This window comes from Brassica napus, chromosome C5 (genome assembly GCF_020379485.1).
Source record: "Brassica napus cultivar Da-Ae chromosome C5, Da-Ae, whole genome shotgun sequence".
In the NCBI taxonomy this organism is placed as follows: Eukaryota; Viridiplantae; Streptophyta; class Magnoliopsida; order Brassicales; family Brassicaceae; genus Brassica; species Brassica napus.
This window is the reverse complement of record NC_063448.1, coordinates 6,090,153-6,117,681: the sequence shown is the minus strand read 5'-3', so window position 1 is coordinate 6,117,681 and position 27,529 is coordinate 6,090,153. Positions and strand designations below refer to the sequence as shown.

The 27,529-nt window shown below is 32.5% G+C and overlaps 4 protein-coding genes across 4 annotated transcripts; 1 reads left to right on the top strand and 3 right to left on the bottom strand.

The window, feature by feature from the left end:
* Positions 1-9,143: 9,143 nt before the first annotated feature.
* On the bottom strand, positions 9,144-13,617 carry LOC106450744 (CSC1-like protein At1g11960). The gene is made up of 11 exons (XM_013892479.3): positions 13,314-13,617; positions 12,318-12,695; positions 11,953-12,244; positions 11,775-11,876; positions 11,568-11,687; positions 11,249-11,329; positions 10,826-11,166; positions 10,342-10,587; positions 9,944-10,268; positions 9,625-9,858; positions 9,144-9,542 (listed from the first exon to the last, which is right to left on the bottom strand). The coding sequence occupies exons 2-11, from the start codon at positions 12,629-12,631 to the stop codon at positions 9,291-9,293; spliced, it is 2,307 nt and encodes a 768-aa protein (XP_013747933.1). The 5' UTR covers positions 12,632-12,695; positions 13,314-13,617; the 3' UTR covers positions 9,144-9,290.
* Positions 13,618-15,492: 1,875 nt separating this feature from the next.
* LOC106453354 (NEDD8-like protein RUB3) lies at positions 15,493-16,236 on the top strand. Its single transcript, XM_013895609.3, has one exon. The coding sequence runs from the start codon at positions 15,850-15,852 to the stop codon at positions 16,084-16,086; it is 237 nt and encodes a 78-aa protein (XP_013751063.1). The 5' UTR covers positions 15,493-15,849; the 3' UTR covers positions 16,087-16,236.
* A 238-nt stretch (positions 16,237-16,474) lies between these two features.
* Positions 16,475-19,809, bottom strand: LOC106376250 (O-fucosyltransferase 2-like). The gene is made up of 10 exons (XM_048758034.1): positions 19,059-19,809; positions 18,872-18,964; positions 18,688-18,781; positions 18,520-18,581; positions 18,345-18,433; positions 18,111-18,231; positions 17,877-18,020; positions 17,445-17,809; positions 17,115-17,355; positions 16,475-17,041 (listed from the first exon to the last, which is right to left on the bottom strand). Exons 1-10 carry the CDS (start codon positions 19,407-19,409, stop codon positions 16,733-16,735), a joined length of 1,869 nt encoding a protein of 622 aa, XP_048613991.1. The 5' UTR covers positions 19,410-19,809; the 3' UTR covers positions 16,475-16,732.
* A 189-nt stretch (positions 19,810-19,998) lies between these two features.
* LOC106450749 (pyrophosphate--fructose 6-phosphate 1-phosphotransferase subunit beta 1) lies at positions 19,999-23,591 on the bottom strand. Its single transcript, XM_013892486.3, has 16 exons — positions 23,313-23,591; positions 23,015-23,173; positions 22,818-22,939; positions 22,659-22,712; positions 22,465-22,571; positions 22,253-22,358; positions 22,039-22,102; positions 21,849-21,937; positions 21,547-21,678; positions 21,272-21,442; positions 21,079-21,194; positions 20,863-20,974; positions 20,648-20,732; positions 20,509-20,553; positions 20,356-20,424; positions 19,999-20,265 (listed from the first exon to the last, which is right to left on the bottom strand). The coding sequence occupies exons 1-16, from the start codon at positions 23,506-23,508 to the stop codon at positions 20,192-20,194; spliced, it is 1,701 nt and encodes a 566-aa protein (XP_013747940.1). The 5' UTR covers positions 23,509-23,591; the 3' UTR covers positions 19,999-20,191.
* Positions 23,592-27,529: the final 3,938 nt, after the last annotated feature.

The following is a 27,529-nucleotide window of genomic DNA, read 5'->3' as shown; positions in this document are numbered from 1 at the left end:
TAAGATCTGCACATTTTGCAGAATAAATATTTTATATTTATTATTTATTTTATGTTTTTCTGCATATTATGAAATAATGAAATAATAAGTATAAATATTAAATAACTAAAAAATAAGTTACTATTATGTAATAAATTGTCGTGCGCATATAAATCAAACTATCACTCTTGTTTATTCGCAATCATTTTAGAGTAAATAAATCAAAACAATCAATCTTATCTATTGTATATGATATATAATTAAATTTAAATGATATTAACATATATATATATATAGTGCACTTTTAATATGGATTAAATGAAGTTTCTACTCATATGATTTTATGATTATTTGCATATTTGTGTTACAAAAGTTTACACCAATGTTTTTTTTAATGTGAGATCATTTCAATAATTTATAATCATTTTAAAAACAATAAAGATTTCAAAATTAAAATATTAACTTTTCAATATATGTTCAATGAAAATATAAAAATATAAGTATACATTTTCATACGATGTATCGTTTAATTTAAACGATATGAAATATATGTATATATATATATTAACATAAAAACCTATTAAAATAAAATTATTTCTTCATATGGCTTATAATGATTGTATCTTAATATAGAAAAACATTTAAACCTTGATCATAAAAGTTTATGTGAGACTTTTAACAGTTTTAGTAATTTATACTCGTTTTGAAAAATTCAAAATACAACATATAAAAAAATCTAGATTTTTATTATATGATTAATGTAATTATGTAATTTATTTTAATAGTAAAGAAATAAACAAAAATGATAAAAAGTATACAAATTGTTATCAAAACTTTATTGTTTAAAATCATTAATTGCTATATATATATTTTAATCACATTAGATAATTTAATATGTTTTATTGAAGGAAAGCTTGCGAAACAATAAAAATTTGATATATGCGACCAACTATAGCCTGCAAAATATTATTTTGCTAGAGAGTATAATTTTTAAACTATAGTTTATATAAGATGCTCTAGAATTTTTTGAAATGAGATTTAGAAATCATACACAAGTACCACATAAGATGATTTTTTTTTTTTTAATTTTGACAAAATTTAGGTTATAAATTTTTAAAAAATCCTCAATTAACATATATGGGATTTTAGGTTCACTGATTTTTTTTTGGAGGGGGGACCCTAAACTAATTGCCGCACAATCCATTGTATGGACAGCTTCATCATCATTACACAAATTAATTTATAACAGATAAAAATGTTTACCAAAAGAATCGAACAATGTAACGTTAGTGGGGAGCCATAAATTTTTTATACCGGAGTCAGAAATATTTTTTTCAAAAATATAATTTATAAACCATTAAAACTATAAATTATAACTTTAGTTTTTAATGTTTGTAACTATTTTAGTGAAATTATATTTTTTGTGGGGTCAAATTTTATATTTTAATAGGGTTAATAATTTTTTTCTTAAACGAAAATAAATATTTTTTAAAAATTAGTAGGGTCAGCTGACCCCACTTACCCTTTACTACCTCCGCCTCTGGTAATGTCCGAGTTCTTTTTTTTTCTGGTAGCGAGACATCTGAGTTATTTTGAAGATTTTGTCCCCACTAGCTTGACAGAAAAAAGGCAACCAGCATTGTAACGTCTCGATCGCGTATGGTAGTGAATTTTTATACTTTTTATGACAACCAATCAGATAATTTAGCATCTTAGAGAGCAGAGCTTACTTATCGGTTATGTATAACAACAACAATAGTTAGTTAAATAAGTTCAGATGTTGGCTTACCAGCGTCTTTTAACATCTTGAATAGCTTATAGACCCTATAATTACTTGCCTACCAGTTATGAACGTTACGATTTTAATCTACTCTATTAAAATAGAGTCCTATTTAAAATTTACTTTGGCATGTTTTAAATTTGGACCTATTAAATATGTTGTGACTTAATATTAAATTATGGACTTACCTAAAATAATTCAATCTAATTAAGATAATATTTGGAAACTAAAATATTACCGCATAGCTACCTCCTTAAATATTGTCTACTAATTATTGTTATTTAAATTTCGCTTACACATAGAAATTTTAAAACAAAGGTTTGTATTACTATAGAAACGAAGTTTGATAAATGTGGTATAAAAAATTTTAGGTTGTAGGTTGGCTACCCTTACATAATTTTAATTTTATAGATGACTATATATTCAGTAGTATCTAATCCTAATCCTCCCGTGTATTTTGTAACCCTCCTATCCTACCTCACTAATATTATTTAACCTTCTTAATGTTCCAAACGTGACATGCCTTTTGAATCTTATAATATAATTGGTATACCTTAGTAAAAGAAACTATATACACTATATATAACAAATAAATAATACGTTACATACCAAAACCATGAATATTAACATATACCATATATCGTCCATAGATTTTCCAGTACATTTTCTACACATTTCAATTTTATATTAGATAAATTATATCCCAGCTTTCAATTTTTAAATTCAGAATGAACAAAATAAATCTTTATTCTGAATAGAAAAAAAATCATTTGGCATATCATTCTAAATTAAAAGATGAATAAATGATTGATTATTGTTATACTATAAATTTCACAATTTTAAATTTGTACATTGTTTGTTTAAATTCTGAAAACAAAAGATATTTTTTGTTATACTATAAACATATGTAACCATATATTTTGAACAACTTTTCGTGTAATTAAAACGATATATATTTTAAATAGCCAACCTATAATATTGTTTAAACTGAAAATATAATAAATAAGTTTTGTATTGCTCAACATATATTTATTTTAACGATTTCAAGAATATTCTTATAATTAATTTCACATAATTTCATATCTAAATTTAGATCCATGCGCTCGAATTGAACTCAAAATTTTGGATTCCTAACATTGTTCTTTGAACAAAGCCAAAAACTAAAATAACAAAACCCAAAACAACCCAAAGTCAAATTTATATAAAATTGAACCATTATTATACTACGTAAACCGAAGTTTACAAAATATCATCAAATTTAATTTTGAGACATAAATTATAAATATAAATGATGCTAAAATTATAAATATAAATATAAATAATTCCGCGCAACCGCGCGGATCAAAATCTAGTTTAATTAGTTAAAGACACATCAGCCCTGAAACTATAAAAGATACTATAACATGTTTGGAGATATATATTACAAACGTTAAAACGACTGGTTCTCAGTGAAATTATACGATTGATTGATTGATTGAATAATAGATCAAAGACAAACCGTGGTATAATTTAGCGATTAGTTATGCGACAATACAATATTTATAAGTCACAAAGATAAACACGTCAAGAACGTGTTATTAACAAAATTCACAAAATATCATTACTATATCTATCAACAGCTGTAAGCCTGGAACATATGGGACATGAATCGCTGCTCAAAGTTGACATAACCTAACTTTAAAACTGTTATAAGAGCACTCGAGTATGCAGGGTTTGACTCTTGGTCTTTGGATAGATAAACTCGTTCAAAAAAAATATCTTCTCTTAAGAAATAAAAGTCAACAAATATATTTTCCTACCAAAACAAAAACCTATATTTTACCCAAAAAAAACAAATACCTATGTTATATAACCATGACACCCTAAGTTTCAATTCATCCCTTGTAGTCCACTAGTCCTTAGGAAAAGTTGGAAAATAAGTGGATTAATAATCGCAGTCCATATTTGCGAAAAGGCTGATCATTAAGATCTCTGCTGATACGTTCTCACGCTTACATTGACCAACCAAAAAAACAAACACAAAATCGAAGAAAAATAGATTACGTAAAACTTACCCCTTTGTTTTTTATAGGGTTTTTAATGTAAAAAACCCCCCAGTTAATTTTTTTTTCAGATACAAACCCTTCAATTAATGATTTAACGAATAAAACCCCAAGTGATTTTCCTTAACGAATTAAACCCTCCGTTATTTGTCTGTCAAATTCAAACACAGCTTATTTGGAAAGTCATAAAACAACACGATTTGTACATAAACAACACACTGTTTAATTAGAATGTCATGTAGTTTTACCCTTGAGTTTCGCGTCTAGCAAAACATTAAAAGAATTTATCTTCTTATGCATAATGCATCACAGACGGTGAACATGCTTCGTGTAGATATCTACACAAAAACAAAACAACATGGTCATTAAGACGTTTATGTGTGTGTTTTTCTATTTAAGAACGTACTCGACGGCTCAAGCGTTTCCAAGGCGATTCTGACTCTTGTGTTCCAAGTCAAAGGTTTACTGAAACAATCTGACAAATGAAGAAACTCGTGTAGTGAGCCGTTCCTGAAGCACTCGTAGACCAACATGTTGTGACCTTGCTCTGTAAACACGTCCTATTGAGCCTTCTCCAAGTAAATTATCAGGTGCGAAGTTAGCTGTTGCAGTTTGCAGATCAGAGAGCTAGAACTCTGTAGCAGCACAAGTCGAAGTGGTTCATTTAGCGTTGAGCTTGTTGGCGAATTCAGTATAGTTAAAAGACATAACACGCGATGAAACCGAATGCTTTAGTCCTTTTGATCCAACCCCTTGCGCATTCTCATCATCTGAGTCCAAAGATTTTTCTATCCGTGATTGATAATAAAGCTCTTCTTGATCCAGTTACTTGTGTTACAAGTTAGGGTCGTAAAATATGTCTTATATTAGCTTTGTATTTTGATGACTTAATAACTTGAAGACAACATGACAAAATGTAAACACATGACACCAATTAAGACACAATATGACCAGATGACACCAACAGCAACAATAAGCGACACCAAAAACATATGAATCTTAACACCACAAACAACAACAATTAGACCAAAAGAAACCAACAACACTTCTAAAACTTAGCTCTAATACTCTCCAAGACATCAGTAATCTCACTTATGTCTTTTCATATCAAGAAAGTCTTTCTTCAGCTCCATCATTTTTTTTTTTTTACAGGCCATGTCTGTTTCATAAACGCCGAGTCCATCAAAAGCCTTGATCCACTACTGCTCGGATCAGTTAACTGTGCTTCACCGGTGGTGTGTGTTTCCGTCATTACATGTTTAATTTTCTGATGCTACCGCTGGATCCCTCAATAATGAAACCACCATAGATTGTTTCTCAGCCAAGGCAACAAAAATTCTTCCATATGAGCTTCAACAAAAATTCTTCCATATCAACAATTGCCGCTGATCTATATTGACACTTCCTAGGTAAAACATAAGAACAATCGAAAACTTAAGAACCGAAATATCTATTTATAAGAACCCTAAAATTTTTGATTTTGGGGATTTTAGAACAAGAAGAAGGAGAAATACGAAAGCTGTCACATTTTATTTTTCATAAATGAACCACTGTGTTTTGCACTTAACAACAATTAACCGCCTTTAACATCGCCATCTATGGAGGGGTCGGATCGTTAAGAAAAGTGACCGGAGGGATTTATTCATTGAATCATTAATTGGGGGGTTTTAATTGTGGGGGGGGGGGGAGGGGGGGGGGGGGGGGGGGGGGGGGGGGTTTTAGGGGTGTTCAATCCGGATATCGGTTTGGTTTCGGTTCGGTTTTTTCGGTTTTTCGGTTAGTAAAATATAACTACCATTCTAAATCCATATTTACTTCGGTTCGGTTCGGTTTATATACCATCGGTTTTTGGTTTATTCGGTTTTATACCAAAAAAACATAATTCTTTATTTTGGGATCATATTATATGAATTTTAGAGTCTTGTTGTCAACACATTCATTTATTAAAAAATATTATAAGTTTAAATAAAAGAACAAAAATAAAAAATGTTTCTATCATCTAATAAAATAATAAAATCTATAATTAAAATCAAAGCTCAAAATTTTGATAATAAAAATAAAAAAACAAAAAATAAAACAGAAGCACGAAGCACAAAAAATAAGTTATTATATTCTTTCATATTTAGCGTTCATCAAAGTCATGTTTCTTCTATTAAACATGAAACTCTATTCGTTTATAGATAAAAAAAAATTGTGAAGAATTTCCACTAATTGTTATCATCAAATTTATAATCTTTATTTCAATTTAGTCAATGCTAAATTAAAGCAAAAAGATCAAAAGAAGATTAAGAAAATAAGACGCATGTTTGCGATGAATTGTTATTTAATTATAGTTCAAGTGTTTTACAAATCAGGACTATTTTATTACCGTAAAAAATATGGTAATAGTTATTAGCAAAAAAAGTAACTTATGATTTTCATATGTTGTCATAAAATATATACATATGTATATATTACATGTTTCTATTTTTTGATCGGTTTTATTCGATTTATTCGGTTTTATCGGTTATATACCGAACCATATCCAAATCCTACGGTTTTTTAAAAATCATATCCATTCGGTTTGTATGGTATATACCAAATCCAAACCATATTATCTATTTCGGTTTGGTTCGGTTCGGTACGGTTCGGTTTTGCCATATTGAACAGCCCTAGGTGTTTATGTTAAAAATCTTTTTTTATACTATGTTTTAATACAAACATACAGATTAAATTTCTTTTTTACTTTTACTAAAACCACTCAGGTACAACAAAAATAACCAAAAAACAGTTAATCATTGCTATTCTGAAACAAAATATCTTTGAAGCTATCTTTCAAAATAAAATGGAGACAATATCTTTTCTATTAAAAGAGAAGTATCATTTTTATCTACCATAAAAAAGTCATACTAGCCTTATTAGATCAATTTCATTAATTACATTTATTTAATTATTTATATTAATCTATTCAATATATAAAGATATTAATAAAAAATCAATTTTAACTGTAAATTTAAATTTTATTTTTAGTTATAACAAAATGTTGAAAAAAATCTAACAAAATCTTTCTAAAAATTTAAAATATTTTATTTAAATTAATACCATTGATTAATTTCGTAATTAATAATATATACTATTATACATTAATTTAAATAAAATTTTATTATAAAAGAAAATAAAATAAAAATGTATGCTATTGTTCAAATTTTATAATTATATTCTATATCTTCTTTATTAAAAGAAATACCATAAAAATTCATATTATATCAATTACATCTATTTGACTATTTAAGTTAATCTATTTAATATATAACATTTCTAAAAAATCTTATAAATTATATAGGTATTAATAAATAAATTTTAACTGTAAATTTAAATTTTATTTTTACTTATAACAAAATATGTTGAAAAAACCTAACAAAATCTTAGTAAAATTTTAAAATATTTTTAAATTAATGCAGCGATTGATTTCATAATTAATAATATAGTATTATTATAATGTATTTACTTATAAAATCCCACAATATACTAAAATAAATAACATAGAAATATAAATTATGCTAAGAAAATATCAGTTTTATAGTATAACTAAATAAAATTTTAAAATGTATTGTATTCAGTCTGTAAAAATTAGAAAAAATGAAGGAGATTCTCAATTTTTTATTTCATACTATGAATTTATTTTACCAAACTCGAAAATATATTAATATATAATAACAATTAATAATAAAGTAAAATATATAAAACAAATCATTATACATTAATAATATCGAATAAGAAACATAACCAATAACATTATAGATTTACACAATATATAACACTAAAATGTAAATATCTTTTAAAGTTTTGCGATGGTATTATATATTTATAAAATGAAAATCTACCCGCAAATCTAGTTTGATATTAAAATAGTCATTGTGATGTTCCATATATCTCTCACCAACAGCTAACAACTATGATGGGATTGTGGTCTCGCAGTATCATAGTCTTCCAAGTATTCAAAATTAGTAATAATGCTATTACAAAACAATGCAAAATACGTAATTCAATTTTCATATGCCAAAAAACGTGAGTGGCTCCCAACTTAGAAATGTTCAAAAAGGTAATTGGAGAATCAATTTCACAGCAGCATACTAAAGTCAAGTATCCAACTACAATCGCGCCATGGTTTTACAATCTACAAAAAGTCTGCTGCTTCCTGCTAAATACGTCTAGGAACAATACTGTATGCCACAACAAAAAGTTTAAGCATTTAGCTTAAAAACCTGACAATAATGCTTTCAGCTCTTTCGAGGATTGTTCGACGGCGTAGATCACCATCTTCTTTATCTATTTTGCATGAGATGCTTTCAGCTGTTTCAAGGATTGTTCGACGGCGTAGATCACCATCTTTTTTGAAAAAACCGGTCAGCAGCAATATTAAGTAAGAACACTGATGACAAACCACCTCAATTTTGTCTTCTCCGGCTATATGGTTCTTAGAGCATCTCCAAAAACACTCTCTATTTTGAAGTTTCTGAAATTTTCTATATTTGAAGTTTCAAGATGTTATTTTTCAAAAGTAAAATTTCAAACTAAACTTTAAAATTATTTGTATTTTGCAGTAATATTTGTCATAGTTACTATAAATTCATAATTTTTTTTATAAATAACAAACACATATATGAAAATATTGCATCAATATTAATTAATATTAATTAATAAAATCTTAAACTAAAATATAAAATTATAAATACATAATTAAATATTAAACTACAAGCACAATACAACATTCTTGTTGTTTAATTCTAGTTTTAAAATATTTTAAATTTTATTTTAAATTTTTTGTTTAATTTTATGTATATAAAATAAATTTATAAAAACTAAGTTAAAATATTTATGAAATATAAAAATTTTAAGGACTAAAATGATAAACAAGAAAATATTTAAGAAGTATTAATGTTATTTGTAATTATAATGACCAAAATGCAAATACAATATTAAGGTTTTGAGTTGCGAAACTTCATATTTTATGTGTAAAATATAAATTTATAAAAACTAATTTTGAAATATTTATGAAATATAAAACTTTTGAAGATTAAAATGATAAACAAGAAAATATTTAAGAATTATAAACGTGATTTGTAATTGTAAGGACCAAAATGCAAATAAAAAAATGAAACTTCATATTTAAAATTTTGAATTATGAATATGAAGTTTCACTCTTTAGAACTTTAAATTTGAAGTTTTAGAATTCATTTTGGAGAGCAAAAAACTATATATTTGAATTGGATTTGAGATGCTCTTGATACTCGAACTAATGAATTTTACTGTGTTTTGCTTTTAGGCAACGTTTTTATTTTTCTTAATACCGGAAAAGCAACTCAACAAGCAAAACCAAAATAAATTGTAACGATTTACAAAATTTTGAGTGAATAAACAAAGAGATCTCCGACATGGTTGATTCCGTTTCTTTATATACCGCACAAAACCAACCCGGTTAAGTAAAATTTCATTGGTTCAGATTATCCCTACGATGGTGAACGCATAGAACCGCCGCTAGCATGACTAGCAGCCGGCGTAGTTATCCGAGACTGACGTTTGGTCGGCACGGTAACACATTCATCGTCCGTATCTCCGAGGTAATAACCGGAAACCTCAGACCGAACATCTTCATATTCATCGTCTTTAAAAACCGGATGTATATATGCCTTCTTAAGATAAGGTTTCAAGTTAAAGTTCGGTTCTCTGGCTTGTTCCAATGTATCTTTGATCATAGCTTCCTGTTAAAACCAAGCCATATGAGATCAACCACACATACTTAACCTAAACCGGTGAAAAATCTTCGGTTTGAATTTTACTGACCTGCAAGGGGTGGCGGAGAAATGCCGGTTCGTACCGGCCTTTGCAGAACCGGTGAAAGAAAAAGGTGAGAACCGGTAAGGCGACGAGGAAAGGAGTGGACTGAGCAGCTCCTTTAGTGCTCATTAGTCCTAGTAAAAGAACTTGTGAGATGATCAACGCCGATATTATACGTCCATGAACATCAGGCCAGAACCTACCCGCGCTTTCGTATTCTTGATTGTACACATTTATGATCTGACAAACCGAACAACTTGTGTGATCAATCAATCTTGAAAATGTTATAAAGAATGAAACAGAGTCTTGTTTTTGAGTATTATACCTGATGACGAAAGACGAGGTAAGCCAATGCGAAGAAGATTATAATGAAAGGGAGTAGAACAGGAGTGACCGGGGCATAGACAAGACCGAGAAGGAAGTAGAGTTGAATCCTAGGCTCTGTCGCGTGGAAGTTGATCTGTCCAGGGTTCATAGCTTCTTCTCTATCCTTTTCAGTTTTCACCAAAAAGAAGTTCTTTACATGGAAAAAGATTAAAGGTTTCAGCCTCAGGATCTCCCCCGCAACTCCCGCCCAACCATCCACCATTATATATGTTATGAAAAACGTTGCTTTTATCGGTATAGCTACTCCAACCGTCCTAGGGATCCTAACAAGTCCCAAGAATAAAACATAAGCACAAAAGATCTATAACAGAGAGAAACAGAGAAGAGGAGACTTACTGATTTGCGGATTGTTTAAGGAAAGAATCAAGCTGTTCAAAAGCAGAACCGGTGATAATGCTACCGAGGAAGACATTGACGAGGTTGAAGATGTAATAACGAAAAGCAGCTCTTCTCTCTAACGATGATAGCGATACAAAACCTTCGAACTTGGACATGACCATCAAAATGCTTGGCAGAAATATTATAAAGAGCTTTAACACGATCCCAGGAAGAAAACCTTGGATAACCGATTTAACAAGATCACTGCAAAAAAAAAAAAAACGTAACAAACTCAACATCGCATTCATACGTAAATAACTCAGGGCAGCCATGAGATTTTGGAGTTGTAGACAATTTAGTAAAGATTTTAATAAGAAAATGTTAAATAAGTCTATGTAATTTTTTTCAAAATTTTTGGGATTATATGCCAATGCTTCACTGGCCTATGCCTAAGACGGCCATGAACTAACTAGTCAAGAGAGACAGAGGGAGAGAGACTTACTTCTCTATGATGGGTTTGAGGAAAGAAGCAGATTTCTCTATGCCTTCGATACTTGCTAAGGACTGAACAAAGGCTATTGGGATCATGAAGAAGAAAGTGAGGAAGAAGAAGGCAACGTGCATTATAAGTCTTCTCACTGTTAAAGAAACATAAGGAATCGCGAGGTTTGACCAAAACACCTCTCGTGCCTCGGGAGCCCATTCAGTTAACCATTCGGTCGGGTTTCTAGACTGTTGTGTCTGTGCACAAACCGCAGCACCCCAACGTGTTTTAAATGAGACAAAAGCTGCTGGCATTACGCTCTTGTCATCTTTCTTTACCTTCTTCCGTTCCTCCATTATCTACAAAAGATATTAAAAAAAAAACATTTTCAGTTATTTCCAACAGAAACCGTTGTATATATGAGAAGATAGTAACACTTACTTGGTCGTTTAGTTTCTCGATCTCAGCTACGTAATGATCAATGGCGTCAACTTTCTCTCCCCATAGCCCGAGAAACCCTGTCTGGATTCCCAAAGAAGACAGCATAAATACAGATTAGAGCCAACTGCAAGCTTCATGCCGGTCTTGGACATAGGCCAGTGAAGCATTAATCTATAGTCCCACAAAAAATTTGAAAAAAAATACATAGATATAAACCCCTAAATTTATTTTAAAAATAAATATTTATTGAAACATTTACTAAATCGTCTATAGCCCTCAAAATCTAGCTTATTCAAGTTTGTGCGAGTCTTGAAATTACCTTTATCCTTGGTCTTTGATCCTGGTTCCTTGTATATTTTAACTGGTTATAGTCAAGCCAGTTCTGTGTGCTCCTCTTCTTCTCTACTAAATCCGCCAAATCGTTTGCATTGTACACAACCTGGACAATCAAGTTACAAGGATTTAAAAAAAAAAAGAAAAAAGGGACAAGAAGACTGATTCTTTCTGAGAATTAAGCTACAATAACCTGATGTGTAAGATAATGGTCTGGATGGTTAACAAGGAAGTAATGCTCCACACTCTCACTAATGGACTCATCTGGATCCGATGGTACATTCCTTACCAAAACCTGTGAAAGCAAAACCGGCTCAGAGCAGTGTTACATATCAGGAGGCAAAAACTGACCATGTAGTAAGTAGCTGTACCGTGAATTGATCAGGACGCCTTTGCTCGGACTGGAGAAATGATAAACGCATAGAAGCTACTTTCTCATACTCTTTCATTAGAACATAACAAGTCCAGAATGTGAAGGCATAAGCCATCACGAGATGAGTCCAAAACCTCTCTGATCCACGTTCGATATTAGAGATTGATAACTTATCAATATCACTAGATGTTACGTTACGTAGCTTCGCTAGTTGCAGCCCGTCGCTTGTCCAATTCACAGGTACAAGAATCGACCATGCAAGTAATGCTATCGGTACAAAGATTTTAAGCCTGAAAAAACAGAGAAATAAATTTTATAGATGATGCAATGCAAAATCAAGAAGAGGTTCAAAACCATTAATACCCTATCAAGTAAATCCTCAAGTAGACAGCAGAATCCAAGCCGGCATGATCAATAAGCTCAGGCTCGGGCATCTTCAGAGCAGCGGGCATCCAGTTCAAGAAACGCAGGTAGGAGCCTAAGTTTACATTGACAAACTTGCTGACAAGAGCACCTGAATGCAACGGGCTGCTTCTTATACCTTTGAGATACCATTTGGGAAAATAAACTCTGTCGTTGAAAGGTTGGATCCTTAAAATTGCAAACGCCAACAGGAAGATGATGGCAGTGATTATGTTGATCGTTGCGGCTACTCCAATATCTCCTAGTGTTGCCATCTCTTAATCTCTTCGCTTAATCTACCAAATCTAAAACTCTGCTTTGAAATTCGAGTTCTTTCACCTGCATAAATATTCCGGCCAAAAGTCTATCAAAACCCTTTGAATTGAAAGACTTCACCCACAAAATATTCATCCCTAATAATATATGTTTTTAGTCAGCATATCTATTGTGATTTTTTGTTCTAAATGGAAATTTATATTTATAAGATTTAAAATAAAACGATAAAGTCAATAAAATCTATATTAAAAAAAGGAAATTGGTAAAGGAAAAATGGTAAGAAATTTGCACAGCATTGAAAAAGAGAGAATTTAATTTCTTCATTTAAGTTTCATTCCTTAATAAGTCTCTTTTTCTTCTCAGTCTAACATTCCTTTAAATACTCACTAATACCGAAAGAGAAAAATCTATATACTGTACATATATATGAACTAATAAAACAGTGACATAAGAGTTCAGAGATATGATAGACAAACTACTAGATATAAGAAATGAACTGAATTAAACTCCTTGGATCAAGATTTATTAGATTTTCTTTTCTTTTACAGTAACGTCTCTTTTAGAGAATGAAAATACCTTTATCATGCAACTTCTAAAAAAACAATCTGGAAAAGCAATCTAACTACAAGATTATTAAGATATAGGGATTATATCAGTTGAAGGAGAAAAGCTGAAACAAACCTAGAGAACCAGATTGCTTGAGTAGGATTTCTTTTGGATTATTTGTCACTCCGCGACGACAGAAGCTTGACAAGTATTCTCCAAACTCTTGTAAAATTACACAAACAAAGAACAGAGAAACCGGAGAGATAGATCTCTAGAAATAGAGACGTTGTGACGTTTTTCTTAACTGTGGAAAACGCTGAAACAACACGGACGAGGAAGAAAGAGGAAGAAGAAAAGTTTTAAAAAAACCTTTGACACGGAAAAGCTTTTTGTTCATTTTTTAATATTCTTTATACAGTGGGTGAATGAATATAATAATGTGACGTTGGTCCCCGTATTGCCTCAAGCTCTTTCTTCAAAGTTGAATTCCATATAGTCTTTCTCAGGTTTGCTTTAAATTCACTATTTATTTAGGAGTATTTGTCAGGCGTTAAGTAACCCCATGCTTTTTATATTAATTGCGTACTATATACCCATTTTCATCTTTTTATTTTTACAATCTCCGAAAGAAAAATATTGGTACCCATCTCCACTAGATTGAATTTGATATGTTAATTATTATTCTTTTTATACGATGATTAATATATTAAATGATTTGTTAAGATGACAGACTTTCAAACAAATAAAATAGCGAAAAAATATTCATCTAAATATTTTACATTAGTAAATTTATTCTGATTGATTACAATTTATTATAAATAACCGTGAGAACTGAGAAATTAAAAGAATAAATTTTCTTTTTTTGGACAAAAAAAAAGAATAAGTGGTACAATGGTAGACAATATTTTTTTCTATATTTCATTCTATTATAATTATATAATAGAGTAAAATATAAAAAAAATTATTGTGTGCCATTAGAGATATCTTAGATGCAATGTGAATATAGCCATGAAACGGAATACGTAAGAATAGTAATTAGTAGATGGCAAGTAGTTATCATTTGATTAGTCAATTATCATTAGATTTGATTCAGAAATAAGTTAGCTGCCACGTGGGGGTGGCAAGCGTTGGATGCTCCGTGGGGCGGCAACGGTGGACTCCGCGTTCGTGTCACGTGGCCTTCTCTTTGATTCAAGCGAGTACAATGGAGAATGTCACGCGCCGTGTGTTCGAGCGTGAGTGCACTAATCCAATTAAGAATAGTTTTGTAAAGAGACAATTAGCCAAATACCTGAATCTAAGAGCACTTCCAACGGTGAAAGCACTGTAGGCTACTGATTAAAATTTAAAGACTTATACACTTAAATCTACGGTTCAAATCCTAGACTATACAATTTCTAGATTACAAGAAATCTAGCTTTCAAGTCTAGTAATTTATTAATGAACACTATAGACGAAAAGCTTACAAGAGATCTTCAACATGGCGCAAATAAATTTGGTTAGAAGCGGATCTTCATAGGACGGTTCATATGATACAGTTAGGCGTAGATCTTCATAAGACATCTAATATTATCGGTTGTTGAATCGTCTATGTAATATTTATCATAAATGTAATATCATAATAAATCAGCGTTATAATAAAAAAAGAGCATCTCCAATAGTAATATTAGGAAGAGTTTTTAATATTTAAAGAAAAAAATAAAATTAAGAGTAAAAATGAGTAAAAGTTCTTATTTATGAATTTTAAAAACCGATGGGATACTGAAAAAGACACTTGTCATTCAAATAAATGATTAACTAGTTAAAAAAAATATAATTTTAATATTAATATATCTTTTTCAAAACTTTCAAGTTTCTAACCATGAAAAGTACTCTAACGCCGACGTTGAATAAGAGGATTGTCAACAATAACCAAAGTTTATTAACAAGAGGGTTTGTCAACAGTTACCAAAGTTGAATAATAATTTATCTGAACAAGTTACAAAATTTTGGATGGATTTACAAAAACAAAAATTATTATGATTTTTTTTCTATTTTAGGAACTGAAACCATTAAATTTTGGTGGTATGTTAATAAAAATTGGTTCTAAAACACCAAATGAGTATTTGAAACGTTAGTTGTTGGGATGTACATTAATCTGCTAAAATCTACTAATTAAATATGTAAAATGAAAAATTTCGTAAGATAGTCATTTTTAAGTTTTTATCACAAAAATATCAATCAATAAAAAATGACCAAAATAAATTTTATTAAACTCAAAATATGTATTTTACCCTAGGGTTAACTAATCTATACTTAGGATTGATAGTAAAGGGGTGAGGTTTTGGAGATAGAGTTTCAATTTTTTTTTTGTTTAAAAAAAATATTTAAAATTTAAAAATAAAAAAAAGACTATTTTGGTTTTATCTCAGTTTATCTAAGTTTCAGAATAATAAAAATTATGGATTTATCTGAGTTTTTCCTTTTCCTTAAAAAAAGGAAGAATGTATTCCAAAAATTGACCTTATTCCTAAAACAAAAGGTTAAAACCTCTAGTGGGTGAGTTTATTCCAAATCACTAAAGGATTCTAACCCGTGGATATGTATATATATATAATACACACAATGCAAGGATGAATCAGATATAGAGAGCGATAGAGAAAAATTGAGCTCTAAGGAAAGAAAATAAAAGATGATAGAAATCAAAGTGAAGACTCTGACAGGTAAAGAAATAGAATTTGAGATCGATCCAATGGACACGATTGCTAGAATCAAGGAAAGAATTGAAGAAATAGAAGGGATTCCTCCTCTTCAACAAAGGATAATCTACACTGGTAAACAACTTGCTGATGACCAAACCGCCAAACATTACAACGTCGAACGTGGTTCTATTCTTCATCTTGTTCTTGCTCTTAGAGGCGGGTTTTGACGTTCTAATTACCCTATTCAGTTTACGGCTATACTAGGGTTTTGATCTTCCTTTTTTGTTCTTTTGCTAATCGGTTGTTTATGTTTATTGACTATTGGTTTGTCTTTTTTTCTGTTGGATTTGTTGATATTAATTGACGTTGTTCATGGAAATCTCTCCTCATCTAATGGCAAACAATCAAAAAACATATCATATGGTTTGGTTATTTTCTTCATTAATTGTTGTTAATATGGGAGTGTTACTCATCAGAAACATCGATAATATCAGATTTGTTGTTGAAACCTCAAAACCCTAACTACTAAAAATCTGTTTGCTACGTATAAGCTGCATGTGTTATAGACTTATAGTTCTATACGAATTGCCAAAAATTTTTTTTTTTGTTTAACGAATTGCCAAATTTTGCGAGAAGATAAGATCTGAAAATCATCCAGCTCACACCAAACTAGAATGTCGAACCATGTACTATCTTCATCAATCGCACAACCAAAACCATGTATTCATTACAGAAACTCAACTCGAACGTGTTAACTTTTAAGGGATTACAATGCCGGAAAAAAGGATAAAAAAGGATCCCTCGTTAGGAGGTTACATAAAGAACCATCTCAATATAACCGAACGGCCAAAAAGAAAAAAAAAAGAAACAAAGTTATTGATCATTACACATGCATTCTTTACATCTTGGGTAACGGTAAACACTGCGTCCAGTAGGTCTAGCGAAGACATGTTTTGTCTGTCTAATCGCTTTTCTCACTCTCTTCTCAAACACGTTCCACGCTATCGTATTGTTCTTCAACAATATGTCCGAAAGTCTCCGTTTGTTCGGTCTAATCGTCGGCATCTTCCCACCTCCATAATATATCCGATAACCCGATACAAGAGACGATAACTGGCTCCCTGAATCCGTCATCGCAAAAGCGTTTGCCGCAGCACAACCGATGAAATCTAAAGCCGCTAGCTACAGACACAACATATAACGTTTTAAACAAATTATTTGTCAGTGACAAAGAATATCCTAGTTTCTTTATTACCTGAGAAGAGAAGTTCTTGAAAGGTTGTAACTCAGATGGAGAGAGTAGTTTCTCTTTGGTGACTAGGTTAGGGTACAAGCTGGTTAAGGCAGCTAACCTTTTGTTTCCTCCGTATATATGTGCACCAGCTACAAAGACTCGAGTTTCACGGTTGAAGCCAAGAGCCACGAGCATAAGCACGGCTTCTTCAGGTGTTAATGGACAAAGTCCTTCCGTCCTCAAAGCATCTGGAGATGGGAATCTGAAAAAAAAAAAAGAGCAATTTAGGGCTTAGACTTGAAACACAAGGAAGAGGATGATACTCAAGTTTAAAAGAAAATAAGAACAAACTTTTTTGTTTTGGTTAGAGTGGAGAGGGAGGGAAAGTGTTTTTGGCGATAAGAATCCAACTCTTTCTGTTCCCTTTCACCTCCTCCGAAGTAACAGAGAGAGTGAGCCACCATGTCTATTTCAAACCGTAGATGGAGAGCAAGATACTTAGAAGAAATAGAAGAAGAAGCCTTCTTCCGCGCAGGAGGATCAGACTTGTTGTCCAAGATTAAAGAAGAAGCGGATTTTGGACCGAGGAGATGCACGTCAAGTGGTGCAAGGTAAGATCCACTGCTGTTACGCAACCTCTTCACGATCAACGCTCCTGTTTCTTGTATTCTCGGGACGAAGTTTAGCGCGTGGAAGTTACATCTACACCGAAGCCTCTACTTCCAACCAAAAAAAGTTTAGATCAAATGAGGTAATAAAATGATTAAAAGAAAAATGTCTAACCTGTAAGTCAAATGGCATTGGATCAAAGGCCAAGCGGTTGCTGAATCCAACAAAATGGATTACTTTGTTCTTGTGTAGTATAGGGAGAATGTGTTTCATATAGAAGTCTGGTTTGGCTTCTTTCATCACATCCACATCCGTAACCTTAAAAGATATAAAGTGCTAAACATGAACAAAACAAAAAGAGAAGGAAGATGAGATTGTCCGCATAAAATAACCAAAGTGTAAACTCACAACGCTGCCGATTGCTTCAAGATCCAAAGATCGAAGCTCTTTTGGTAGCTCCTTTACTATCCGAATATCAGGCGACAAGTATTTGATAAAATGTTCCTCTTGATAAATATCTCCGAACTGACTATGATGTATCAAAGTCAAATACATTATTATATATGTAATGTTTCTTCATGAATATGACTCGTAAATGTTGTAGAGACAGAGGAGAAAGGACGAGGAGCTTACAATAGTTACCTTGCATCTGTCCAAACGTCGCTTAACATGAATTTTGGAATGACTAGAGACGCATTGAGCAAACGAGCTACAACAACGATATTACATACCTGTGAAAAGTATCCCGCGGTCTCATGATATGATGATAGAGAAATTTCAAAAGGCAACTTGAAGGACAAAGGAGAAGAATACTTACAGCAACTCTTTGTTGATTTATCCCTCCGTTTGCAGTTACCATAATATATCCATTTTCTCCATCTAAAAAATCAGGAAAATAAATTAAATAAAGAAAACTCCATAGGAAACAAGCTTGATCCAGTCTTAAAGCAAAAAAAAAAAAAAAAAAAGAGGGAGAGAATGCGACCATCAGGAGACCAAGAGCGTTGATCAGCGCATGGCTTCCAAGCCAAAGCTTGTGCCTTTGGCTCCTGCCATAACTCTTTTGGCTCACGTTTGTTCTGCTCCAATCAAACACCATTACAACGTAATAACAACAAGCAGTGATAACATAATAAATGTTACGGATTAGATTTTGGAGAAAACGTTACCTCTAGCAAAGCCTGAGCGGCCAAACCCAACATTCTATCATATGTTCCATTATGTTTTCTCTTTGATTTTCCAAACCTTCTAACCTCAACGTTCTGGTCCACAACAACAACGTTGTACATCATTGATATTTTCAGTCTATTATTCTGTTTTCTTGGGAGACAAGAAAGCTTATAATTTTTTTTTTACCTGTGTAGAAGAAACCCATTTAGGGATCTGGTATGTATTCTTAGCGAACCCTTTTCGAAGCCAAACTCGTCCTTCGTGAAGACGAGAGAGCATTAACCAATTCACAAGGAAGAAGACGCCCAAAATGACGATTACGCCGATGGCTGTTGTAGCCGTTCTTTGCTCGTACCAAGTACGGATTAATCTGTTCTTCTTCCCACGCTTTATCGTTTGTCTCGGACTCGGTTCTCCCGACAATGGGAAAAAACGGGTCGGGCTGAGAAGCGGGGAATATGCCGGTGGAACTCCGCATACCGGAAGAAGAAGATCACGTGACTCAGGTCTCTCTACGTCAGGTCTCTCATGTTCCATGATCAAAACACAAGTTCCTCCCTGGTCTATTTCTCTCTCTCCTCTTGTCTCTGGATCGAGAAAAGGAGAGAGAGAAAGAGAGACTAAACTAACGGAAGAACGAAATTGCTATAAATAAGAGCGCGAAAGCTTTGCCGAGTTTAGCTTCTCTTCCGACAGAGATTTGTCTGAATTTCAGTCGGTCTATTTATTGTTTCAATCCTCCTTTGTTTTACAGCTAAACTTACAACTTTAGTCCCCCATGTTTTAAACTATATTCATGTTTTATCCCCCTAGTTTAGCTATTAACAGAAACAACCCGTCCTGCTGTTGATTTTTTTTTTGGCACGTCATAATTTCCTAACTACACTCTCCTCCTTGATCGTGTATCACCACCCAACATTCCAAGTTCCAGGCAATAAGCTCTAATGGGACCTTCCAAGAAATAATGTGGGTTTAAGTTGCATATATATGTATTCTATGAACACTGGAAACTAATAATACCAAGTGAGCATTTACTGAATCTAGAAGCTAAAGATGTTCCTGATAAAAGCTTATAGAACCTAGTATAATCTAGTACCGATTGGCACTGCAACATTGGAACTTTGAATTAGATTTAAGCTCCATATTATTATATGTTCAAGAACACAACAGAAAACGAAAAAAACAATTAGAGTGATGAAAGCTTAACGGTAAAAATGGAGACATAGGTTTCAAGATTTAAAAAAGAAGACCAAACGTGAAATCCCAAGGAAAGCAAAAAACCGAGAAGTAGAATGAAAGGAAGGCCGGTTACTCAGAGATTATTGAGCCCCGAGTTCGAGAAGTAGAGTGTGGCTGAGAGCATCCGAACCAGGTCCCGTGAACTGGATTGGACCTACAAGACAATAACATTTCCGCAAAGAGAACGATGAGCACCAGAGAAACAAAAGATGCATTGTTTAGAATAAAAGAAGATGTAACGAACCAGGGCTGATGTATCGGTTCTTCAAAGCCCACTCCTCACGCAGCGATGCGAATTTCTTAAACGGCGCACCTGCAGATTCAAAATGAAAAAAACTTAGTATATGACCATTTAACCGCCGCACAAGGACTGTGAGAAAAAGGATCAAAGATTCACCTTCAAGTTCCACCATTGCTTTCTTGATCACAGGCTTGAACTTACCTGCAAGTTAATAATCAACCCATGTTTCTTAATATCCACAATTCGAATGGTTCTTACTTCTTAGCAAACTTTACTGATTTGATTATTTTCATACCGTGTCTCCTCTCGACATCCATCAAGGCTGTGAGAGCAGTCCCACCTACAGTCCATTCTTCCACTGGAGCAGCCAAGTTCCCGACCTGCGCCAATAAATAACTCATCTCATTCCACGCACAAACTAGTTTACTAAAGGAAGCTATGTTCACACTCAACAGATACATTATAAACATTGAGAAAACTTATTTGAATGGAAAATGATTGAGTACAAACCGAAGAAATCAGTCCGGTTTTTCCACTGTTGAGGAGAACTCCAGCGCCATAACCAAGTGCGTAACAGTAGGTTGCATCAAAATTTGTAGGCAAACCGCATCTTCCTTCATACCTGTATCCATGTCAATGGAAGCAATTAATCGAGATTGTGTTCTTCACATTGATAAAATAAACAATGTATTATTCATTGAAAGAACAAAATGTGAGAGAAAGTACCCGAAGAAATGAGACTGCCCCATGAATTGTCCCTTGTATGAACCAGCTTGCTTTCTTTTCTCCAGTTCAGTTTCAACCATTTGAATAAGCATCTTCTCAGTCTCAATCTTGGCCACCTATCAAGATGAGGAATGATTATGAGAGACGTAGGTGGAAAAGTAGTATATGAGTAGACAAGACAATGATCAGTTACCTGGACATTTCCATGTGGGTCTCTTTCGAGCATCAGCTGTTCCTGAATCGCTTCAGGCAGAAGATCAAACAGCTTCAGGGATTGTTCGGTGAGCTTCTTCTTCCACAGTCCACTTTCATCAACCACCTCATTTGCAAGAATTTCATTCAGTTCTGCGATCAGCTCCTGAACCTGACAAGTCAAAAATTAATAGTAATCATCAGTTAAGAAGAACAATCATCTTTAATTAACTGTCTTAAAAGTGGTAACTTCAGTGTTTTGCAGCGGAAACACACCTCGGGAATAAAATCGATCAAACCTTCTGGAATCAGAATAACACCGTAGTTGTAACCAAGTTCAGCACGCTTGCAGATAACATCAACCATGTAGTCCGTGACATTCTTCAAAGTCTGCTTCTGGGCAGACACCTGCAAAAGAGTATATCCAGATCAAACATGAGTAAATATAGACTGATCTACTGAGGCACATGGGAGGTCTCTCAGAAACAATAACCCACAATGAAATAGATTATTTGCTTCAACGGAAAAGTGTCACCAAAATGAATCTCATATGCAGTCTAATTATATCAAGAGCATACCTCTTCTCCAATAATGGTTATGTTTGGGTGAGTTTGTAAAGCACACTCAAGCGTGATGTGGGAAGCAGCACGACCCATAAGTCGTACAACTGTAATGAAAATGTGATACAACGTTGCAGGCATCAGTAAGAACATAGACGACAACAGAAATGCTGCAAGAATAAAAACTTTAAATCACCCAGTTACTTACAATGATAGTACTTTCCAGTTGACCTTGCATCAATCATGACATTTCCAATCATTTCAGAGTAAATCTGCATAAGCAATAGAATGTTATAATAAGCTTCCTTCAATATACTAATCAACAGCCTACGATTAGCTATGTACCAATAACTGTGTGGGAAGCAAACATTTTTAGAGAAAAGACGGATCTTAGACAAAAATTGATGAGAACTAAAGCTCACCTTGCAAGCTGTATCAAACCCAAAACTGGTAGGAACCTCCTTGCATTTCAAATCACCATCAATGGTCTTGGGGCACCCAATGACTCTGGTTTTCAAGTTCTTACTCCTAATCACACCAGTTAAAATAAGTCAAATGTCGAATCAGATAACCACTAGACATTCTGTTCACAAGGTTCAAAAACAGACATAGAGGATTAGACACCAAGGAATACCTGAAGTTTTCAGCAAGGAGACAAGCATTGGTGTTGGAGTCATCTCCACCGATAACCACCAATCCATCCAAATCTAGTTTCTTTGCTGTTTCTTCAGCTTGTTTAAACTGCACATGTGAGCCAACACAGAGTTATCCACTGCATATAACTATGGAAACAGTAACAAATCAAACTACCCAAAAAAAATATCCCACCTGCTCAGGCGTTTCAATCTTGTCTCTTCCACTGCAGATCATGTCAAACCCACCCTGTTGATACCAAAAGAGAATTAAAACCACATCAACATCAACATAAAACGATAATTGAATTTCTAGAATCCCAATCAAATAACAAAGTTTGTAACAAGGAAGCACCTGGTTCCTGTAAGGAAGAATGTACTCAGCATTCAACTCAACGTATTTGCACTTCATGATACCAGCTGGACCACCCTTAAACCCGTAAAAGGTGCTTCCTTTAGCACGCTCCTGCAAGTAATCTAAAAGCCCAAAAAGAAAAAAAATTTAATAAAGTGAAGAAAAACATTAACTTGGCATAGAAATTAAACCCTTACCGAACAATCCAGAGATCACATTGTGTCCACCAGGCGCCTGACCACCAGACAAAACAACTCCGATCTTCAGCTTCTGTCCCGATAAATCTGCACTCTGATCTGGAACAACTGACACAGACGGCTGACCATACAGACCAGGAAACAACTTGGCAATCTCATCTGCAATCATATAAACAAAAAAGCAACACGAAATCCTCAGGAACACAGATCTGTAAACAAGATCTAGACTTGTATACAAAAAAACAAACAAAATCCAAATCGAAAGTAGTTTGATCAGATCAGACGGAGAAACCCTAACCTGGGTTCCCGGCGGCGGAGCTAGCGGGTCCTTCGACGGTTTTGAAGGCTCCTTTGAGTACGGAAGGCAAAGGAAGGGCGTTGTTGATCCGGCTAGACTGGACTTCGCTGTAGACCGAAGCACGTCCTTTCGCCGGAGCGTTGTCCGGAGATGCGGCGGCGAGATCTCGGTTAACGGCGGCGAGCGAAGGGGCCATTGCTTTTGGTTTCACCTAACTTCTCTTCCCTCCTTAAAAATTAGTGAGTAAGTTCACTTCGAGGTCTCCGCATTGGGAGGTTGGTGAGAATATATAGTCTGACCCTAAGTCAAGATCTATTGACTCATCCTACAAGGCAAAGGGTACTTTCGGGATTTCCGATACTGGCCCGCTCAGTTATATAACTAAGGCCCAACTCTTTTAAAATGGGCCCCGTATTGTAGGCCTTCAGATTCGATATCAATAACTAAGGCCCAATTGTTTCAAAATGTCGAGATTCTTTTTGTTTCCCGACTCGTTATCGTATATACATTTTCTTTTGTCTTCAAGTCCCATTTGCGAATGCCTACATTTTTGAAACGCACAGTTTACAAGAGCATAAGTTTAAAATAGGTCAACTAAGTAGGTGTAACTGTTCAATTTTATGGTGATGAACTCGATGAAATTATATATAGTGATCCCAATTGTGAAAGAATATGTTAAAACAGACATTACTTTGAAAATTAAAGAAGAGGTATAAACACAAAAATAAAAAAGACTTCGACCCATATCTCACGGGATAGGTTTGTTTATTTTTCTTTTGGTGAATGTAATGATGCTTGTTGGCAATTAAATTTTAAGAAACTAAAGTTTTTCTAAAAAGGCATGGACTGTGGACAACAATAATGGAAGCACTACATAGGTTTACAGTTAGGAATAGCATTACGTAATGTAAGGGTATTTAGTTATTACTTGTATAAGAAGTTACTTATTACACGCACACGTGTATATTAACATCTTTACTCTCATTTCTTCGAAAGTGAGCACTCCGTATTTTAATGCTAATCTGATTATCGATCATTATAACAATCTCTCATTTCCAGTTAGTTCTCATTTATACTGCGTAGCATACGTACACAATAGCTAAATGAATGTGATTTATTAGCCGGTATAACAATCCCTATTAGAAACTGTGCTCTAAATATTAGCCGGTATTTCATTAGCAATTCAGCCATGTCCCCACTTATTTTCTTTGTTGCAACAACAATCAATAGTAACTAGAATATATATGCACCAAATTTTAGCAAAAAAAAAAACTTGAGCATATATATACATTTATATCATGTCATTCGAATCTTTTTTCCAGTGCTCCCTTTTCGTAATCTAACAGCACGACTCGGGCTGATAAAATAACACAAATGCATGCATCAGTTTCACGCAGGGCCGGCTCAACATTATTAGAGGTTCTAGGGCGAGAAAATTTTTTTTTACCCTGTAAAATTTATATACAGATAATGTTTAAAATATTTTTAAAATTTAATCAGTAATATTTTGTATATTTTGTAATAAAAATAAAACTATATACATATCAAATAATTTTGGACCTTTTTTAATTTTATTTATTATATTTATAATTTTTTAATATATAAAAATATAAATTTATAAAATAATTAGACCCCTTAATTAGTATTGTACAGGGGGACACGGGCTTGGGCCCGAGACGTTCGCACCGCTTGTCCCCCCCAAATGAGCCGGCCCTGGCTTCACGATGCATACGATGCGTAGACGCATAGGAATAAAAGAACCACGTACAATGAATTTGATTATGATGAACTCCCAAAAAATTCCAATTAACTGTGACATGTAAAGAAAAGCCATTAGTGCAATTCAAAAAAAAAAAATGATGCAAGTTAAGCCCATCATAAGTTCTTACTTTCACCAAACAATCAATCAAAACATGCACCAACAAATAAGAAGATTCAAATTAAAGAGACTCAACCGTTCATCGCCTCAACTAATATGTTTCCAATTAAAGATATTCCCTTAGCTGTAAAAGCAATTTTGTAACTTCTTCTTTCTGTAATCTGTATATATGTGAACAAAAAAACATTAATTAAAAGATAAGTAGATGAATAATTAGACGATCTCACATTACTACCTATTGACTTACATGGTTAATTTCTTCCAAATAGTTAAGATCTTCATCATCTTGTGATTTGTTTGTTGTTACTGACTTACGAAGCTCAAAATTTAATTAGAAAGGCATTATGATATATATTTGAATTTTATATTAGTTAGGAGTTTTTTTACGGTTCATTATCATGCATGTATCTTAACAACCTCGCTAATTAAGATCACCAAAGAAAAGTAGGTAGCAGTAGTCACCGACCAAAGTTTCATCTGAATTTCTGTTGTCAAATATTTTTCTCACAAAGTATTATGATTTCAGAAGAAACAAGAAAGTATAATTTTCATCTTAATTAGTACAAATAGTTTTATTCATGAAGTATTTTAAATACATAACCTCAACTATTGCAACTTGGAATAACTAATAACATTTTGTGTTATTTTTTATTTTTGACAACTTGTGAATGTGATATAGTTTTTTGGGGCATCATTTAGATAAAGAAAAATGAAAAGTAATATAACTTCAAACTTATTTTTTATTTTTCTACTTCTTAGTGAGATCGAGAATATTCTATAACCTTTAATTATATGTGTATCTATTCATGTTATATATTATATACTTTGTATGCTTTTCTTACCAAACATCTGATCAAAAATTTTATTGATTTGTTAAAACTATGGAAGAATATTTTTCCCTATTTTAGAGGAATCCAAAGATAACTTATTGTAATTAGGTGGCCAACCTATATTATTGAAGAAACAACCTAATAAATGATCAGGATTGACAAAAAAAAATCAGAATTTTATCTTTAAATCAGAATATAATATTTGTAAATTCAGAATTTTATCTTTAGATGATCATGATTCTACTTTATTCGCTAAGTTAACCAAATTATTTGTAATTCAAACGGGCCAAAATCAGCTAATATAAGGTCATGCTCTTAGTATGCACAATAATTTATTACTGCGATTATCGATTGTAATTTCCACAATTTTCATGAAAATATAAAAACAGTATTATCATAATATTATACCGCAAATTTCAGTTAAGCTAAGAAAATATGAACAGCCTAATCATTTCATAATTTTATAATAGTGCTATAAATCAGAATTTTATCCTATTCTCATGTATGTATAAACATCCCTCCTCATTTTAAAATTGTTGTATTAGACCTATTTACTAACCATCCATAATGGGAAAGTAATCAATCCATTGATCAGACATGCAACTCTCATATAATTAGCATTTTCATTTTTTTTACAGAAAAATATTCCAAAGTTGCAAAGGTATTTTAATAATAAGATATGATCCTTTCTGATTTTGTTGGTATCGACCATATGAATATATATATATATATACATATTTCAACTGAATCTTGTATCCTCGAGTTGCTATTCAGAAAAATAAACAAATTTTTTTTGTCGAATATATAACTTTTTACAAGGCACTACAAAATAAAAATTTGCGTTTTATGTGTATGAATACTATATTGTTTTTTGATTAAAAAAAAAGAATACTATATTATTTTGTAATAACCTACGAATTCGTTAAATACAATGAATCAAATAAATTACAGTAAAAAACCTTACCAAACTATTCTTGAAAACAAATATACACATTAATAACTAGCTAGATAAGCAGTTCAAATTGTTTCGATATTTTTGGTTAAACACTGGTATATTTGAAATTGCATAGTACTTCTGTAACTCATCATTATTCGAGTGTTTCTCTAATTTAAAAGAAACCATAAATAATTATTCATATAAAAAGCAAAAGAGAAAACCAACACAATTGCAGAAAATTAGAATCGAAATGGAAAACACCTAGTTTATCCCATCTCAAAAAAGAAGAGTGTAGGGTACCACCAATTATGTTGCACATACATACACACCTTCGTATACAACTTCCACAAACTCCTTTTCTTTTCTTTTTTTTTTGTAAACCGGCTTTCATAACTCCTTTTCTTTTCTTGTAATGAAAAAGAAAACAAATATAATGTCTAGCAACTTTATCTAAATGGCACAATTATATAATCGTATGATGATACGTACCTATCGTCTTACATGTATGTATGTATATATTTAAGAACTTTATTTTACTATTTGCGCCTATAAATAGCGACCCTCTCTCAAT